The sequence below is a fragment of the Agelaius tricolor genome, unplaced genomic scaffold (genome assembly GCF_023055355.1).
Source record: "Agelaius tricolor isolate 1412-34295 unplaced genomic scaffold, bAgeTri1.0.p SCAF_12, whole genome shotgun sequence".
NCBI lineage: Eukaryota > Metazoa > Chordata > Aves > Passeriformes > Icteridae > Agelaius > Agelaius tricolor.
This window is the reverse complement of record NW_027269272.1, coordinates 5,256,204-5,276,749: the sequence shown is the minus strand read 5'-3', so window position 1 is coordinate 5,276,749 and position 20,546 is coordinate 5,256,204. Positions and strand designations below refer to the sequence as shown.

Below are 20,546 nucleotides of genomic sequence, written 5' to 3'. Positions count from 1 at the left end.
ACACAGAGCATCCTCACCAGGAAGGCACCTGGCACAGAGCTTCCCTGCTGCATCCATCCCAGAGCAGAACAGCACCTTCCATTCAAGACAGCACCCCAGAAAGGCAAAAAAAAAAAGCTGGCAGGGAGCCCAGGGCTGGCTCTGCCCCCGAGCTGCAGCCGTTTCATGTGGCTCCAACGCCTCTCACACTTTCAAAGGCACACCAAGCCAGTTAATGGATGTCTCCCAGCCCACTGTGTGTGTTCTGACACAGCCCCTCTGCCAAGGAAAAACAACAGCGAGCGTGTGTGGATGGGTGTATATACAAAAGCTTGACAGAGGATGTTGCTTGCATTTTTACAGCTTTGTTGGAGGGTTTGGTTGGGGTTCTTTTTTTAATATAAAAGCCTAAAGCAAATACAATCCAGAGAAAAGGATTTAAAAAAAAAAATCTTTAATACTTTCCTACATGCATGACACCTGAAGAGCTCTGACACTCCCCAAGGAACATGTTTTATAGTAAGTGTTTCAGGCTGAAAAAAGACAACTGCTCAGAAAAACATTGCTACTGGCCACTACTGCACATCCTGCCAACATGAGTGCTCATTCAGGGACACAATTAAGTCTTTCAGGGAAGTCTATTCCAGGAGCTACACACCTATTTGCCAAAAAGAACTAAAACTTCAGGTGTTCCCCACCTGCAGGAGCTGAACCCTCCTGCTCTATGCAAGGATTCAGTTTGTTGCAGAATAATGAAGTTTTAGTTCTTTTTGGCAAATAGAAGCAGGGAATCTAACCTTTAAACCTTCCACAGAATCCCAGAATGGTGTGGGTTGGAAGAGACCTTAAAGCTCATCCCATTCCATTCCTTGCCATGGGCAGGGACACTTTCCACTATCCCAGGTTGCTCCAAGCCCTGGCCTTGGACATTTCCAGGGATGGGGCAGCCACAGCTGCTCTGGGCAGCCTGTGCCAGGGCCTCACCTCCCTCATTCCTTCCTAAATGATCACAAAGAACAATGAATTTCAATGCACACAAATGCTCACCCTCTGCCTGCAGCTGAGTAAACAGCCACCAGGGTAGGACAGTTCTCACCCCAACACCAAGTTTCAGTGCTCTGAGGTGAACTTCTGCCATCTTTAAGACTGAGAGGTAGATATTGTCACTGGCTGGCTTCAAGTGCCCATCAGCAACCCCACTGCATGTCAGTCACTTAAAAAGAAAGTTTTTTTTTTTACTTTTGAACAGAGATTTGAGGACTATGGGAGCTCTGAGTAGGAACTGGGCATCTGAGAAACCTGCTTGAGTGGAAGTTGTCCCTGTTTGTGGCAGGGGGCTGGAACTAGATGGTCTTTAGGGTTTGTTCCCATCCAAACCTTTCAGTCATTCTATGATCTACGTGTTCTCCTCAGATCCAAGTGCTGATACCAGCACATTCTGAATGAAGTCACCTGTTGCATGTTCACAAGAACTTCCTAGGCCAGACACATGGATATAATGACATAAACTACACCACATCTGCCCACCATCAGATTTTTATAGTTTTCTTTTAATTACCTAGCCACTGCCAGCATTAGAGACAAGACATTTGCCTGGAAAGTCCATGCAATCATGTCAGCTCTTTCACTGCTAAAGTATGCCATGTTTTAGCTGGGTTAGAATGAACCCTTCCACCCCTTTGGAGCAGGTCTCTTGGCTGTGTGGTTACTCATATACAACACCCACTGCAATACATTTGTGTACAACTATAAAAGGAGAAAATATAAGCACTTTATTTTCAGTATACAGACTAAATCCCACCATAAAATCAAGATAATGAGCAAGCACACATGAATAAAACACTCAGCACTTAAGCAAACCCCACTTTTGCCACATCTGTGTTTCTGCAGTGGCTCCTGCAGCTCTCCAGGGTCGTTCCCAAAGGTGGCTGCAGTACTCCCAGGAACAATCCTCCCTCTACTCCAGAAAACACTCCCAGTTTGCATAAAGTGCTACATTTTCCTGTATGCCTTGAAATACTAGTTAGGTACAACACTATTTCATCATCTCTGCTCCCAAACTATGTCCAGTCCCACTTCCACCCTGTCATCAAAGCCACAATTATTTCTACAAGGAGGTAAAATCAGCAGGTTGGAGCAATACAACTCTTCAGAGGTGCACAACAATGGCAAAGTGTGATCTGCAGCACAGACAGCAAGACAGAAATGCTGAACAGTTGTACCACACACATGCACACGATCACCTCTGTAAAGCTTTCTTCATGGTGTGACTCCTTCCACATCACACTTTTTCACATTAAAAAAAAACAACAGCCCTTGTCAAATTTAGCCCATTTAAAGCTGCCAACAAAATTGGATTCCATGTGCTATCAATGGGCATGTTATTGCTTGTAGTAAATTGGAGAAATTTGGACCTACACATGAGATTGGCTTGCAAAGCAGAAAGGTCAGCAGAGGCCCCTCAGCAGTTTTAGGAACTGACCAGCTGGTATTTCCTGCACCCTGGCTACAACACTGCAGATGTCCAAAGCACACCTGGTACCATCCTCCAGCAAACAGCCCATCCTCTCTGGCTCCTATTTAATACACAAGAGCACTCAGGTGATTTTTCTAAGTCCATCATGCTCACCTTGGCTCGTTCACCTGAAAATGGGGGACAGGTGTAACTGCAGAGCAGTGCCAAATCCTCTCAACACTCACATGTCACCAGAGCAAGCTGGTACTCTTGCAGAGCTGTGAACATGCCCAGCAGAGCAAAAACATCCTCACTGGATTTTGCAACTGCCAATGACATACCTCACCCAGGTGACCTTGCACAATGCAGCCTTTACACCTTGTGCCTCTGAGTGTGAAGTTTACAACTGAGTGTCCTCAAGGAGCAGCTCTTGGGATTTCTGCCAAGCCAGCACTGACTCAAAGGCTCAGTACAAACTCACAGTGGTACATGGGAACACCAGGCCATTCCAGACCCCAACCAGCCCTCACAGCTCACTCCCTGAAGTTCCTTTCTTTGCTAACACACCTTGACTACAGCTCTGCTCTACAGCCTCTCCTGCTAACTAAACTCTTCAAATCAGCTCTGACTGCAACTACTGCCCTTAACCTAACAAGTACAGAATGGATAGAGTAATTCCTGTCTACTGCTGCTCCAGATGCAATGCTACCTATAAAAACACAGCTAATTCTGCCAGCAGATGATCCAAACCAGCACTGCTCTCCAACAGCAGATGGGTGAGGGAGGGCTGCAGATTGCCAAATCTCCAGGCTTTCCACACCACAAAGGAAGGTAGCAACAAGCAGCCTTTGAAACAGCATTGTCTCTGTATTTTTCTCTACCATTAAATCCCTTTTCCACACAATTTAGTGAGTGAACTAGAGGCTTCTCTGGAGCAGTGGAAGAAAAGAGATGGTAAATAAATAACAAATTATAAGAACTAGGCCAATAGTTTTACAAAGTTTTCCTTTTTGGTACCAGCACTGAGCACTGCTCGTTTCCAGGTGGAGAGAAATACAAAACACTTCAGTCTCTCTGTGAGCTTAAAGTCCAAGTGACTTCTGCACAATCTGCTTGGCAATTTTGTTAAACTGTTCTCTGTCTTCCCGCCACATCTTGGAGGCGTCTACATTGGCTCCACTTTCATCATTTGGCTCTGAAACAAGAAAGACAAAGGTAGGTGGGCAATGGAGCTTCTTGCTTCCTCAGGAATGCCACTTCCCCAGGGCTTTCCAACACTTCTCCTCCTTGAGGCTGCAGAAACACCACTACAGCAAATCCAGTGACAGCTCCTGCATTCCCAGAAGGTTCTGATTTGACCGACCACGAGAGAAAGGATATCACAACAAGTTTGAGTTTAGGCAAGAAACAAGTGGCACAGGGGCAGCAGGACTTTCTTTTGTTTGTGCTTTCAGCAGTGGAGCCCTACCATGCACATGGCCAACACAATGTGGCACCCCCAGTACTGTCAAGGGCTTTTAAAACCGTGTGTTTCTCCCTGCACAACGTTTTTTTCCTTATTCTCCAGCTTCCCAGACACAAAGCCCCTCCAAGCAGGCCACCCAAACAGGCTGTCCCTTGTTGGGATGGTTTGGTCTATTAGAAACCCACAAAATAATCCAAGGAAACCCATGGAATATGCTTTCACTTCTGCAACATCTTTCATCAGATGATTTCAGAATGCTTTATGAAGCACAGGGAGGTCTCCATTTTTTATGGAGGTAAGCTGAAACCCAGGGTTTACAAGATCTGTGGGCAGCAGGACACTGTCCTGGGGCTCCAGAAGGCACTACCATCCTCTGCCCACCTCCCTTGACACAGAGTCACACCCACCCCAGCCCAGTTCATGGCAGTATCTGGGTTCCATCCTTCTCCACGTGGAATATGCCCCACTCTGCCATCTCTGGTTCAGAGGAAGGCTTCTTGAGAAGAGACCTGGGGTGAAAAACTTTTTGTGGAGCCTTTCAAATGGTGCACCTTAAAAGCCAGCAGGTGTGCAGGTCCTCCAGCCTGGTGAACCTGGGCTTACACTACCTTCACAGCCAGGGCTCAGAGGTTTCCAGTGCCCTGAAAGAAGCTGGCCACTGGTGTTTTAGCCTAATTTCTCCAAAAGACATGGGAAAACAGGATGCAGAGGCAGAGAAGGAGACCAGGTGACTCCCACACCTCCCAGCCCAGGTGAGGCTGCACCACAAACCAAGCTCTTGGAAGCCATGGGAATCCCATGGGTACTGCTTGTCTGCACAGCTTCCCAACTGCAGGTTACTATTCCAAAGCTGAAACAGTCCCATGCAGGAATCTGCTGCTTGCTCTTTGGTCAACTTTGCAGCTTCTAAACCCATTTATCCTTCACAACCAGTTCTAAGGGACATGGCTCTGCCCTCTTCAGGCAGTTCAGTGGCTCTGTCCACTGTGTGGAAAATGATCCATCTTTCAGAGAGCTGTACATGACAGAGCTGATCCACAGCCCTTGTTAGATTTATGAAAAACCATTTGAAAGGCTCCACAAAAAGTTTTTCACCCTAGGTCTCTTCTCAAGAAGCCTTCCTCTGAACCAGAGATGGCAGAGTGGGGCACATTCCCAGGCTAGGAACAACAAAGGGAAACAGTGTGCTGGCTTCTGAACCAGAGGCCATGGGCTCCAGTTTACTGTACTGGTTTGGTCTGATAACCCTTCAGCTGCCAAAGCCAAATCCAACACAGCTTTAAAACATAAAGAACAGCACAGCAAATACAAAGAGGGCTTTGTCCAGCTGAGCCTCTGGGACCACCTGACCCATCACTACTTCCCAGCCTGGAAGGAAAGCCTTGCAGTAACCCCCATTACTAATTCAGTTGCATTTTTCCCAACCCTTCTCAGAACACTGGTTCACTAATAAATAAATAAACCCCAAGGCTTTAAGAACTGTGGCTGCTGCTGAGCAGCTTTCCACATGCTTTGCTCAGTGAACAAAGCAAAAAGCAAGAGGCTACACTCAGGGAGGGCTGCCAGGACAGCAAGGCTCACCTGCCAGCATGCTGACAACAGACAAGAGGATCTTCTCCACGCTCTGCACGGGGCTCCACCGCTCCGCGCTGCTCTCGTAGCCCATGGGGTCATCCCCAGGAGCGTGAAGGATGGAGATGCACACTCTCCCATCTGGGTAAACTGCACAAAAAGCACACAGGATTGCTTGTTACTTGCTGGAAATGCTCAGCATCTCCATCTTTTAGGCACAGATCAGCCTTAAGACTTAGCTCTTCTATGATTAAAACTAAGTTGAGGTTTAAATTTCCTCTATAAGCAAGAGGACACAAAGTATGATAAACAAAACCCCAGGGCAAATCTTCTTTAAGCAACTCCTTCCCCAAATGCCTGCTGGGAGCACTTGTGTCATTTAATAACCAGTGGAAGGCTCCATGGAAAAAATGAGTGATGGAGCCTGGTGGAATAAGGCAAAAATTTATGCACAGACACAGCTCCAAGCAGGTAACCAGTCCCACTTAAATGGAAATGAATGCACTGAATGCACATTGGAGTCCTCCACTGGACTGTGACCATGAAAAGGATTACACAAAGGAGGGAAAAGTGTTATGTTATATATATTATAAACATGAGAAAAAAATAAAGTGTTATGTTAAATATATTATGAACAGTAGAACTGATCTTTTTTTGAATATTACTGAGGTGCAATCAGAAGAATTCCCACTACTATTTTTTTTTTTTTTTGCTTAAAGCTCAGCTGCATTAAAGCACCTGGAAACAAGGAAACCTATGAATTAAGGATCCAGGTGCTTCCCCTCCCACCTTTAGCACAAGCAACAGTACAAGTTGTCTTCACAGAGACTGGACTCCACTGACTTGGTAATGAAACCAAACAAAGGTTGAAGAGGCACCTCAAAAGAAAACACTGCTCTACCAACATGGCCTAATTCTCCTGCATGGCAGGCTCCTGAGGAATGACAACCTTAGCACAATAATTTCAGGGCTCCTATTCCTCAGGTGACCAAGCTGGTGCCATTGCCAGGAAAGCAAGACAAAACAAAAAGTGGGAATGACTGCTGGAAGCAGCTGTGCTCATTTCCAGCTCCTTCCATTCACCCAGCTATGCCCAAGCACGTAAGCACTGTGGAGCACTTCAATTTACAGTGCTTCCTGCAGCCCCAGGCTGGGGACTGGAGCTGCTCTAAACCATAGCTGGAAGAGGTGAAAACAGCAGGGCAGGTGCTGAATCAGCACTTCCTGCAAGTCAGGAACCCACTGGCAGAAGGGATTTCACTCCTGCTCCTGTGCAGTGCCTCATTTAAAACAGCTGGAACACAGCAGCACAGTCAAGACATCAAAGGCTGATTGCAGGAAGATGTATGGAGCTGCTGTGCCTCTGCTCAGGTGAGACCCACCCCTGTCCAGCTGTGGGGCCCCAGCCTAAGGACGTGGAGCTGTTGGAACGAGTCCAAAGGAGGCCACAGAGAGATGCCCCAGAAACAGGCTGGGAGTGCTCAGCCTGGGAAACAGAAAGCTCCAGGAGAGTCCCTGCCAGTGCCTAAAGGGGCTCCAGGAGAGCTGGAGAAGGACTGGGGACAAGGGGCAATGGCTGCACACTGCCAGAGGGGATATTGGGAAGGAACTGCTCCCTGTGAGGGTGGGGAGGCCCTGGCACAGGGTGCCCAGAGCAGCTGTGGCTGCCCCTGGATCCCTGGCAGTGTCCAAGGCCAGGCTGGACAGGGCTTGGAGCACCCTGGGACAGTGGAAGGTGTCCCTGTCCATGGCAAGGGGTAGGACAAGATGGGTTTTAATGTCCCTTCCAACAATCCTCCCCAAACCACCTGTGATCCTGTGATCTCCCCACACTGATGCTCAGTGCCAATGCAAGCAATGCCATTGATCACTATTCAGTTACTTTTGCCAGAGTATCCAAGGTCATTTTAATATAAGAGAAGACAGAAGTTATGTGATATCCCAATTCACCCTTCACATAAGATAAACTGCAAAGATGAGGTGACACAGCAGACTTTTTAAACATTTTCCTTGTGATTTCTCACAGGGGGAGAAATAAACAGAAAAAGCACAGCCCAGCCACCCCTTTCTGGGTAGAAGCAGCCCACCACAACCCCAGCTGAGAAGAAAGATTCAAGTGTCTACTTCAGGTGATCTCAGCTTCAGATTAAGAAGAGTCAGAGACTCAGGGCTTTAAAGAGCTGAGCTGACCATCCAGTGTGTTCCAATTATCCCATGGAAGAAACACCCATGTGTAAAGCCACTCTTTAACACAGGAGTCAGGCAATTTGTGCTTCTCCACACCCCACTCCTCCTGGCAGTGCTGCACACAACACAGCTGCAAGCAGTGAACCTCAAGCCAAGGCCACAGCTGGAGCTGCAGGGACAAGGATTTGCTCAGGGAGACCAGTCCTGGCAAGAAGTTTGGGTAAATCAGTCCAGCTGGAGCAAGGTGCTGACATGGCCACACTGCTTCCAAGTGCCAAAGTGCTCCAGAAATGATGCCACAATGCCTTGGGCATGTCCACACAGTTCTGTGCTGTAACATGCAGGTGTGTCCTCCACAGGAGAATAAAGATGTGGATTAAATGGGCAAGAACCTGCACAGGTGGTGCTTCCAGAAAGGAATAACAGAGAAACTTCAAGAAATTGCAGAATTCCTTGTATATAGGGTGAAATAAATTGATTGCCAGCTGAGATTATGAGCTGTGTTTTCCAAGTGCAAGAATGTCAGCTGAAGAGGCAGCACTAGGCAGGAGCACAGCATTTGCCTTTTCCTTAAGGAACCTTAAGGGTTTTTAAAAAAGCTTAAGGTTTTCTTCATGTCCAGGGCTCAAACTTGTTAACTGTATTTCTTGTCACTGCAATTACTCCCACTGAAGAGTCTTCAGGAAATATTGTCACCATCACAGATTCACTAAGGTTGGAAAAGGTCTCTGTGATACTCAGTCAGTATCACAGAGCAAATGCCAGCAAAGCCTTAATATTAAACACCTGTAAATGTGTTGTCTGCTTGGACAGAGCACTGTATTTCAGAGAGATCCCTCAGAAATGTTAAACCCGTGATTTCATGGGGCAAAAGCCATGCTGCCTAATAAAGCTGGACCCATGAACAACCTTTCAGTCATCAAAATAACACCAAAATACCTAAATACAAGCCATAGAGCAAGACTGAGCTCATGGTGTGTTGGGACAATGCTCTCAGGCACATGGTGGGATTCTTGAGGTGTCCTGCATAGGGCCAGGGGTTGAACACCGTGATCCTGATGGGTCCCTTCAAACTCAGCATATTCTATGATTCTGTGTCTGGAAAGAGCCTCCATTAATTCACTAAGTCTCACATCCTATACAGAAGATTTAAAGGCATGGAATTTGCTGGAATCCTTTTTGGATGAGCAAAAATTTTATGAGGAATAATGGGATAAAGATAAAAGGACCTTAAGACAGAGCAAAACTGCTGGGCAGCTGAATGCTTGTGCTGCCTGCTCAAGGTTGGGAAGGGAGAGAAGCACCCTTGGGAAGGATGCCAGATCTTCTGCTGCAAAAGTTTCTTTTTAAGCTGCACAAGCAACCTCCATGGTCATCCTGCTGCATCAGACTCACTGTTGGGATGGAACATCTCACAGGTGAACCTCATCTTGGGAGGGCTCAGCGGGTAATCCAGTGGGAAACTCAGGATAGCAGGGAAAACCCCATACTCAAAACAGGTGTCTTCAGGACCCCTAGAAACAGAGAAAATGTTATTCACCAACCTTTCAAACAGCTCTTTCACCCAAATTCTTGTTTAATGAGACTTGTGAGGCATGGGTTACATCATCTTCTCCAGGAAACAAAGAGTTAAGGTGCTCTTACCCCACACCTCATAAACTTAAATCCAAATATGAGGCTTGGGAGGCAAGGGGGAAATCAAAGCTTGCACGCTAAATTACTAGGAAGGTCACAACACTGTTTAATTAGCAGGGTGTGTCTGGATATAATTGGAGTATCTGGCTCCAAGGCATGTTCCAGGATTTGAGTGTCTGCACGTCAGAAAGCAGAGGCAGGTGTGGGACTCCTGTGCCTTTGAAGATACTGTTATGCTCTGCAAGACAGAGATGTCAAATGCTGGAGCTCAAAATTAATTTATAAATGCCACAGAGATCCCAACTGCCAGTATCTAGGACAACCACACAAACACTTATCACTGTCTGATGCAGAAAGTACAGCAAAGGTTTGTAAAAATAAAAACACAGCTCAGAGACCATAATTGTCAGAAGAGATGCAGGACAACAATGTGTCTTTGCAGACTTCAGCTACTGAGTTTGCCCTCCCTCGAGTGCAGGTGGAGAACAAATGGCTTCATCAGGGCTCTTGTAGAAACATTTCCTTATTGTGTTCAGAATCTAGTTCAAAGTGCAGCGGAGTTGAGAACATAAAGACAACTATTTTACCCTGCCTACATAAAACACTTGTGGAAAGTGAGCAAAAAACAAGTTATTTGAGAGCAAAAAACGAGTAATAAATCATTAGCCATGATTTATTCAAACTTGATGAACCATCTGGAAGTTGTAACACAAACATGATTTCCCTTGATTGGAAAGATGATGAAAAAAGCTTCAGCACCAAAAACTGTTGCCAGGGAAACCTCATGTATTTAGTAAAAGGCCATTCAAACAAAGGTTCCACTGTCTGGGAAATAAGGGTTAGGAATATATTCATGCTTCCTCCTCCCAGTCCACATTCTCCACACAGAAAGAACATTAAAGTTGGAGAGCAGCAAATCCTAAAGCACTGGAAGACTGTCTCAAACTTGGGGATTCAAAAGACTTGGCTGGCAGATAAACACAAGAACTATGTGATTTAAACATGGATATTGACACTGGCAGGTAAGGTAAGAGAAATGCACCAACATTCTGCAAGAATGAAAGCTAAACTGTCTCAACCACTTTGTTCCCTTTCTGGCCTTTTCCCTAAATTTAGTCAGGATTCAATTCACATCTGAGAGTAAACTGAATGCATTTTTTCCTGACCATTTTAATTCCAACTGCATTTTAAAGGCTTATTGTTGGAGTTCTGAGAGTATGTACATACAGGCATTGAAAAGCTGGTGGGTGTCTATGTTCTGTTTTGAGAGCAAACCCACAGCCTTAAGGGCTCTTCTGTCAAATACACTCAACCCAACATACTCCATTTTAGGCCCTGTATTATGTGAGCAAAATGCTTTTGTTTTAGCCACTCAGCGCTGCCAGGATCAACTTCAAAGAAATTATTAAAGTTAATCCAAGACAGCATTTGCAGCTACAAAACACTCAGCATTTGAACTTGACAGCATCACTTTTAGCTCACAAAGGACATTGGCAGGGCCAGGGAGGTAAGAGCATGGCAGCTGCTGCAATCACCCCCTGCTCTGCAGTGATTCCAAAGCTGACAAGAAGACAAAGCATGAAAATGAGAAGCTCTGCCCTCCAGGAGCTGGCTGTAACTCATGCAAGGGGCAGAGAAGAGTGGTGGGTATCCTCCAAACAGGAGAGAGAAGTACCTTGAGGAGGACAGCTAATGGGAGTTTGGAGAAAAGGCACCTCAGGGGGGACCTTCTACACCTGCCTGACAGGAGGGTGCAGCCAGCTGGGAGTCAGGTTCTGCTCCCAGAGGACAAGAGACAAATCAAACAGCCTCAAGTTGCAACAGGGGAGGTTTAGGTTGGATATTGAGAAAAATTTCTTCCCTGAAAGGGTTGTTCAGGCTGCCCAGGGCAGTGGTGGGGTCACCATCCCTGAAAGCATTCAAAAACCATGTGAATGTGGCACTTGGGGACATGGTTTAGTGGTGGATTTGTCAGTGCTTGGGGAATGGTTGGATTTGATGTCTTAACAATTCTGTGATTCTAATTCTATAATCACAGCTTCACATACATTTGCAAATGGCTTATTTGTGAAAAGATGCTGGAAAAACACCAAACCCCACAATCATCAGATGCCCAAAAGGGGAATGGAAACAAAAGTCATAAGCCTAATTATAGATCTAATTACCTTTCTAAACAGCTTTGTGATAAGTTGACTTCAATTTATGCTGTTTAGTTTTCGAGCAATCTTTAGGCTAATAAAGTTCTTAACCATTGCATGCTTTTGTGTCTTTTGGGGATAAACTTTAATAGCAACACACACTCATACATGCCAACCAAAGAGGGCAAAACTTGGCCTTGAAAAGTTAAATCCATGAACACAACACAGCCTGGAGGACCTCACACAACGCTAGGGAATGGAGCAACATAAGGCAAACTCTCCTGAAATGATGTTGCAAAGACCTGGCTTTCAACAATGCTCCCCACCTCTGGTCTTCAGAAAGGTTTTCACATGGGTATTTTCAGTTCTGTGGCCACCACACTCATTTTAGGAGTGTAAGATTTGTTCTCTCCTTTATTTTATTATGGTCTTAACATTCATATGTTTCATATTCATCCAGCATTGCTGCTGCAGACCAGAACACTGGAGATACAAATAATTATTATTTCCATTATTTAAAAATGCATTGCTTTATCTCCAAGTCAAGCTCTTACATCAATCTATGTAACATTACCCAGCCTACCTTTGAATTGATAAATGAGAGATGTCTTTTCTCTCTTAGGTATCCTTTTTAAAGTTATGTGCCATTATATGTGCTCCAGCTTTATATAAATTGGGTGAAGGAAAGAAAGTATTCTGCTCTTTTCACAATTATGTCTCTTACCATTTGCACTTCATCTGTCTAAAAATTTGAAGGCAGCTTTACTCCCATTTTCTCATCTGCACACCTCATTCCCTGAATCTCACACAGCACATCTGAGATTACAAAACACTGGAGGGAGACCACCACAGACAAACACAAACAAGTCATGTAACTTACTTTCCAAAGGCATTGCAAACACTGCTACTAACAAGATTTGTGAAGAGATGAAAGTAACCAAATGTGTTTGGGGTAAACATGTTTCTATTGTATCACACCTTCAAAATTGAGCAGATCTTAAAATATAACTTTATTATGACACACACACCATATAGAAACCAAAATTAAAGCACCTCCGCCTCTCATTTTACGCTGACAAAGCCCTGAAGCTCAGCACTCAGCACTTTAAAGGGCTTTCAAGTCTGCAGAGCAGCTCCTCTGTTCTTTAAGGATGTGACAGGAAACATCAGAAAAGGTATTTTCTAGGCAGTTCAGGAGTACCTCTGAGTGTCCCTCAGGAAACCTCTACTCAGCCACAGCACTTTGCTAGGAGGAAGCACTAATAAGCAGGAATTTCCTTCCATGTTCCAAGAAGTGCATTAAACCCTCTGGGATTTCCACACTGCCAGCAATCACAGCTGTCTGACCTGAAATCTGGCCCATTACAAAGCAGATGTGCTGACTCTACCTCTCACAGAAAGCCCAAAAGACCCTGCAGCCAAAATCTCTGATGTCAGGCAACAGAACAAACCAATTCCCATGCTAAGTGTTTCTTTTCAGGGGACTGAGCTACCAGGAAGCACAACCTGTTATCCCAGGAGAAATCACTGCACATAAGCAGAGGCATTTGCCAACTCTTGCCATCAATGAGCAAAACAAGCAGTGGTAATCAAAACCTCCACTCAGCAAGGTCTAAAATAACTCAGAGCCGTGCAGCAGGATCACCCACACAGGCACTTTGTGTGGAATAGGGAACTCAGCTTTTGGATTGGTTGCACCCCTGAGCCCAAGAGACAGAAATCTTGTTTTTCATCCCTAGACAACACATCCCAAGCAAACCCAGCTAGGAAAACTCTGCCACCCACACCAGCTGAGAATCTCCCCAGTCAGCACTGGTGGTTGCAGGGAAAACCTGCCCAGATCACAGCAGACACAGAAAGAGCAGGGTCACAGCCACTGCCTGCTGTCCCCAGAGCCCTCTGGGACAACCCAGGCCTGGCTGAAGGAAAAGAAATCCCCAATTCTTACCAAAGGAATCCTGAAATACAGAGCCAGGATCCACCCCAACAACAGACCAACAGACCACCAACTTTAAGATGGGCTCAGTGGTCTGGAGCTTCTTCATCTTTTAATTGTGCAGTATCTGCATAAATTGTCAGATGTGAATGACAAATGTTTTTTTTGCTCTCCTCTAGCATTTTAGAAGTTTATTTTGTAAAAATCACTGGTTATTCCATGTACTCAAAGTGCCCAAAGGAGGTACAGCTTGAGTAGAGTACAAGAAAGAGAGAAGACAACCTGTAAGATGCTGGGCAAAAAGATTTTGTCTTTTCATGGCAAATTTTGCTACCAACAACCACACCCATGAGCTGGGGAGTGGAAGAGAGAGAACACAGCTTTGTAAAGGAGTTTTCATCAGCCCCAAAACACAGCAGGTCAGGATCAGAGCTATTCACCAACAGAAGAGTGAATCTTTTTCTACACAAAACCACTGCATCCAACCCTTGGCAACACCAACTGATTCATGAAGGGTAAAGAACTTCCAAAGAATTTTTACTTTAATTTCAATACTTTTTCTGACCAGAACATTTCAATATTTCAAGAAAAAAAATAAATAGTAAGTAAACTAATTTTAGACATTGATTTTTTTTCTCCTGTCACTAATAATTTGTGTATTTTGCTCCACTCAAAACTTGTCCTGCACTTGCAGGCAATATTCCAACAGGTATGTGTGATCTACAAGCAACTGTTTGTTTCCTACAGTGTTTGTAAATGTACCATATAGCCAAGGGAGCCCAAATGAGGATTCCTGACAAATTTGTGAGCTTGTTAATATGACACCTGTACAACAAGTTGTACACATCACCAATGCTGCCTCTGTCACTCTGTTTAAAGTCCAAATTAAGTCCCTGCTTGGATCAGAGGAGTTTCCAGGCCAATGCTGATGTCATATAGAACTGAAAGTACTTTTTTTAAATTCCTGCTCTCCTAGAAGCTCATCACAGCAGCTGCTGATTTCAGACACCAAACAGAATTTAACTCACATGATCAGGGCTTCCCATTCAAAGAAGTTCTCTTCATTCATGGGACCTGTGAAACACAACAGAACAATGCTCAGAGCTACCTGAACACAAGGTCACAGCTCCAGAGGGCACAAACCCTGCTCAGCTCCTCACCTGCCACAATCCCTTCTGGTGGGTTCAGGGTCAGCTCTGCAAAAACAGAAACAGAAACACAAAGAAGATTGAGGTGACTTGTGAGCCCAAGAATTTCAGGGAGTGTGAGAGTGGCCCTGGCTTAGCACAGGGGCCCCACCACCATTGCTTAATGCAGCACAGTGTTCTAGACAAAATGATTTGGCACTTTGGGGTTTTCCAGGCTCCTAGAACTAGCCTTGGAATCACAGAATTGTTTAGGTTGGAAAAGACCTCTAGGATCAAGTCCTCTGTCTTCACAGAGGCAATAATTTAAACCTGAGAAGGAAGCCAAAATCATTTCACAAATCCTGGGAAAAGCTCTACTCTTGCACCCCTGTGGTATCTGCTGGATACCATAACAGCCTGAAGTTTGTATTTCTGTAACCTCTCCAGGTTTGATGCACCTCAGTGCAAAACCCAGAACAACACAAAAACAGCAGAATTCAATCCAACCTCCTGCATGGCCTGGAAAATGTGAGTTTAAAAAAAGCAGCATCAATAAAACAGCCATGGCTGCACAGCAAGTTTGGATCCATCAATCCTCACTTTCTCTAGGAAACTGATACAATTCCAAACTCATGAAACAATCTTCAGCATCAGTCCCTTACTTCAAGCTGGTGAAGGCCAGTACACCACATGCTGATAAAATAACAACCAGGTTTTCTCTATCTAGGGGACTGACCATCAGTTTCTAGGTTCTGATGTCCTGCAGGGAGGCAGCAGCAGCTGAGGCACAGCTCAGCCACAAACAGGCAACCAATTCCTGGGGGCTCAACACCAACCCCAAAGCTCTGAGTGAGCCAGGGGGCAGCTGCTGCAGCTGGTGGCAGGAGGTGACACTCCCAGCTGCTTATCCAGCACTGTTTCCTCATCAATGACCTCTGGAGCAGCTCAGGAACACACAGAACACAGCCAGAGACACTTGACCTAATTCCTGTTCAGGCTGTAGGTGAAAGCTGTATGGGCAGTGCTGCACAGAACAGATTTCTGTCTTGGAACAGCTCCTTTAGTGCAGCATTCAAAGAAGATGCTGAGATGCATTGCCAGGAGAGATCTCCAGTTTCCTCAGAGTGCCCTTAACCTTGGCACAGCCCTCTCTGAAGTTCCAAAAGCCAGCAGCAGACTGAAACTCAGCCCTGCTGTTTTCCACACTTCTGACATTCCATGGCAGGCTTTTCCAGCTTCACAGTGGGTCTCCAGTAGCTTTCCTTGTTGATGTTTTTAGACAGAAAGAGGGAGATGTCAAACACAGGATCTCCTGGAAGCATTTTGCTCCATCTTGTGGTTCTCTCTAAGAAGAAAATCCCTCTGATGTTTCCCTGGAAAAGCTGGCAGCAGTCCCTGTGGTGGGCAGCCACATGGAATTGTGTCATACAGGACAGCACTCCAAGGAGAACAGGGGCAATGGGAATGAACAGCCAAAGCCCACAGAGCAAAGGGTCCTCATGAGGACAGAGGTTCCATTCTCCACTTCTTGCTCAGCTCTCCCCTCAGAGAAAGGTTTCCAACCTTGAGGATCAGGTAAAGCAGAATCTGGGCACTCAGGGGCACGGGAGCTTTGATTTTGAGTGGCTGCACATGATCACTGAGAAAGGTCTCCATGGGGACAGTGACATCCTACCCTGTGACTTCCCCAGAGCTGTTCAAAAGGAAACTGAGAGCCCAGTGAAGCACTAGGAGCTGACCCAGCATCAGCTCACCAGAGCCTCCAAAACAGGGTCACTCCAATGGAATGTCAGGGAGGTGTCCAGTTATTTGTAAGTGAGCAGCAGAAAGCAGGGAAAGGCTAAAACCAGTGCTCTGATCACATGCACAGTGACTCTGACAGAACAGCTAGGCCAAGCAGTCCCACTCAGTGCAGAAATTTTCCATAATAGCCAATCTAAACCTCCCCAGGTGCAACTTTTTATTTGTTCCCTGGGAGCAGAGCCAGATCTGGTGAGCTTAAAACAGAGAGCTGACATCAGACAAGTGTGATGCCTCTATCAGGAATTCAGGGCAAATTTGCTGCACACACAATCAGCCCCTTCCTTTTCATGTCACTGCTCTTTGTGGAGTCATTAGCAGCCATTTCCACTGTGGAGATGGTTCTCAGGAGAACTGAAAACACATTTTGTGAAAGCACTGAAGAGACTGAGATCATCCTTAAAAGAGAAGTTCAGCAGCATCCTAAAAACTGCAGCAAACCTGCAAGGGGATTAAAAGCCCAGGACTCAGGAAATATTATGGGTATGTGCTCAGTGCAGTATCTGACAGCATCTGGACTGAGAAAAACAGTGAGTTTTCTTCTGACTCCACACAATCTCCCCAGGCACTAAGGATGGGAGGTACCCACTGAAGCCCTGCCAGGTTCAGAAGGTTTTTTGTTTCTGTGACTTCCCAAATCTCACAATTCACATAAATCTTTTATTTTCAACCTGACAGTACTTCCAAAGAAACCTGTTGGCATTACAATCCACTGCCCTGCTGCCTGTTTGTACCAGGAAGGAAATCCAGTGCACACAGTCAGGGACTGCAGTTCTCAGGTCTCTAGAGATTTAATTCTTCCACAGTGACCCATTTTAGACTTGAAATTTCAGCCAGCATAAGACATCTTCAAGATCTGGCATCAAGAAACAGCAAACACAGAAAAATAAGGTTTCCAATTTTTAACTCTCACAAAAATAAGCTACTGAGGGACTTAGGTCAAGCTTTAATACTATTATACATCTAGAATTAACAACAAGCACATGCTCTAATAAAAATTATGCCCTTTTTTATATCTATTTTTTTTAAAGCTTTAGCCAAACTAACTCTGGCAGAGTAGAGAGTAAATCTGAGAACGCAAAAAGTCAAACATGCAAAGATCTAAATGAGGACAAGAAACCAAATCTGTGTCATCTGGATGCCCACAGCTTCCCTTCCTTCTTTAAAAGGAAAGAAAACCAGTGCAATTTCACAGCCTCTCCCAAAATGCAGTAATATATCTGGGCTCCAACAGATAGAAACTCCTCACAATGTCAAGAATTTTTCACAGAAGGAAACAATAAATCTTTAAATTAAGACTTAAACATGAGTGTGGGCATGCACAGAAAAAGATGAAAGACAAAAATTGAAAAAGGAAAAAATGGCAAGAATTAGAAGTCTGGTAAGGAAAATACACCCACCAGCAAGGCACTGACAGCCACACTGTCACAACTAGAAGTAACTAAAGGGAAGAGCTGGAGGAGAGGAGGGAAAATGAAGAAAAAGGAAGTGTCCACAACTTTGTAGACAACACATACAAGATTTCACCCAAGGTGAGCAGGCAACAGAGGGTCACTGAAAACCATTCCCATGCCCACATTCACCCAGGGCAGCACACATCATCAGGAGGGAGAAACTTCACACTGAGCTGAACCTCAGACTCCAGCCCTGTCCCAAGGCAGGACTGGCTCCTTCTCTGCAGAAAGAGGCAGCAGAACTACCTCCAACCAGGAGCTATTTTTATTTTTCACTATAACTTCAGCTGAAAATCTCTAGAGGGCTGAGGGATTCTGCAGAGCTACAATTAACTGCCAGTCTTTAGAGAGGCACAAGGGAAAGGTTGTAAGTCAGGCTTGATTCTGGGGTTTGTGCTAAAGGAAAATAACAAACATGCAGCAGAGGGGAATCCACAGACACCAAAATGTCTGTTTTACTGCACTGCTGCAGCTCAGGTTTCCAGAAAGCACTGTGCACTCAGCCCCTGCCAGTTACATTCATTTTTTACAATACTGTGTTCTATTGGGCATGGGAAAGTGCTTGTAAAGGCAGATCACAGACAAAACATTATCTCTGTTCCTGCCTAGTGTTACCCTGGGAAACTAGGCAGAGAAGATTCACCTCATGCCTGCCTGTGGCATTAAGTCAAAATCTTTCTGAGATCATTTTATATAATTTTTCCTAAAGATTTTGTTCATACAAGACACTCCAGTAAGATCTCTGTGCTCCTCAACAACAAAGGACCATAAATGCTTTTTTGAGACTTAGGGCATTGATACGAGAGGACAGAAGCAGTGCCAGGACTTTCTGTGGTTGTTTTTCAGGTCACTGCCTCTGGATTACAACAGGAAAATGCAGATTTCTAGGACACACATTGTCAGCACAAAATACAGCCAGCCCAAGCTGGGTGGGGAGCCTTGGCTGCCCAAACACCTGTGTGACAGCTCAGCTTAGAGAGCTGCAGAGCACCCTGAGAGCAGGCACAGTGCTGGCAGAAAATGTGTGTCTATAAATGCTCTCCTTCACACAGGCTGGAGTATTGCACTGAATGATGACAGAAACAAGTCCCTGCCTCTGGACAGAGCACAGGAAGTGACCTTCCCTGGAGCAGAGAGTCTGTTCTTACAGCCCAGCTCCCTCCAGCCCCACCAAACATTTCTTTCCTCCATTCTACTTCCTTGCTGTAAATAAAAGCCAGAGCACTAAAGCCCAAAAGCACCTAGGTACACAAACAAGTATTTCTTGCCAACAAAAAGCACCTCTGGACACGTCTCAAACCCATGAGGGAGCAGATGAGCCATCCCAGAAGCTCTGGGATTCCCAGAGGTCTGGTCTCTGGTCCCTGTGGTGAGCATCACTGCAGCCACCCCCTGCAGCCACATCCCACAGTGGTTTTTAAACAAACAAGTCTAGTCTTTCACTACTAAATTCGAGTTTAAATCCTTTTACTAGCCATTCTGCTTCCATTAAAGATTCCAAAGAATTACAGAATCATTCAAGTTGGAAGGGACATTAAAGTTCATGTCATTTCACCCCTGCCATGGGCAGGGACATCTTCCACTGGCCCAGCTCGCCCCAAGCCCTGTCCCACCTGGCCCTGGACACTCCCAGGGATGGGGCAGCCACAACCAGAAGGATCTGTCCTGACAAACACCTCGACTTATCTTTGCTGTAATAACAAAGCTCTGCAACAGAGATTTCCATACCTGTATTCTGTCCCATCTGGAAAATTTAACAAGGAAAACATCAAAATAACTGGCCGCTTGCCCAGGGTTCCCAGCCTCCCCCTGGAACAGCGGAATCCCAGAGGTGTCACCCACACACCGAGCTGTCCCCTCGGTGTCCCGGTGGGACACGGGGCAGGACTCCCTTCCCACAGCCCCCTCAGAGCGGGCAGTGCCCCGGACCCGTCCGTGACCCTCAGCCCGCCCCGGGAGCTCCGCACGGAGGCAGAGAGGACCCGGGGCACGGCGAGGCCCGCGGCCCGGCCTGCCCGGCGGCCGTCACGGCCCCGCCCCGGCCCGCGGGCCCTGCCGGGCTTTGGGAGCGCTCCCCTTCGGGAGGGCAACGCCAGGGGCCCAGGGAGCGCCACTCACGCTTGTACTCGGCCATGAGCCGCTTCAGCGCCGTCCCCGCCATGGCGCGGCCCCGCCGCCGCTTCCGGGTGCGCGGCCGGAGCGGCCGCCGGCGGGGCGGGGCGGAGGGCGGCGCTCTATCCGCCCTTATCGCCTCTATGGTAGCGGCCGGTCCTCCAGCCGGCAGCAGGCGGGGCGGGAAAACCTCGGGAATTTCCTGTGGGAAATGTGAAATACAAAGCTGTGTTTCGTGTCAGATACATACAGGCAATGTGTGTATTTGTGATTGTGAGATGTGTGGAGACCGACAATGGGACAGTTGTGAATTCTAATAATAACTGAGGAAAGTAAAGCATGGAAGAAGGCCTTTGAATCTATCTTTTGTTTGCAATTAACCTTAGTTGATTTAGGAGCATTGGAATTAAAGCGTTAAGGATGTTGCTTTTTGCTTGTAGTTAATCCTTACAGAGTTCTGCAATAATAACCTTTAGAAGTATAATTTTAGAATATTGCTTGTATCCTTTAAACTATAGCTTTGGAATATATGTAAAGGAAATATGCTTATCTCATGCCTTAATAAAGCAGAGAAAAACAGCTTGAGAAAGGAAGATGAACATCAACTCAAGGATTTATAGTTTCAACCAAGGGAATCTGGACATCACTGTTGTTAGATTTATAGTCCTTGCAATTAAAAGGTGGAC

General features: G+C 45.9%; 1 protein-coding gene across 2 annotated transcripts; it reads right to left on the bottom strand.

Annotated features, from left to right (window-relative positions):
* Positions 1–1,730: 1,730 nt before the first annotated feature.
* UBE2G2 (ubiquitin conjugating enzyme E2 G2) lies at positions 1,731–19,995 on the bottom strand. 2 transcript variants are annotated; one of them, XM_071437259.1, is made up of 6 exons: positions 19,867–19,995; positions 14,528–14,563; positions 14,396–14,441; positions 9,054–9,172; positions 5,481–5,621; positions 1,731–3,629 (listed from the first exon to the last, which is right to left on the bottom strand). In XM_071437259.1, the coding sequence occupies exons 1-6, from the start codon at positions 19,907–19,909 to the stop codon at positions 3,517–3,519; spliced, it is 498 nt and encodes a 165-aa protein (XP_071293360.1). In that variant the 5' UTR covers positions 19,910–19,995; the 3' UTR covers positions 1,731–3,516. The 2 variants fall into 2 exon arrangements, with proteins under 2 accessions (XP_071293360.1, XP_071293361.1); XM_071437260.1 differs by lacking the exon at positions 19,867–19,995 and adding an exon at positions 19,477–19,492.
* Between the last annotated feature and the right edge of the window lie 551 nt (positions 19,996–20,546).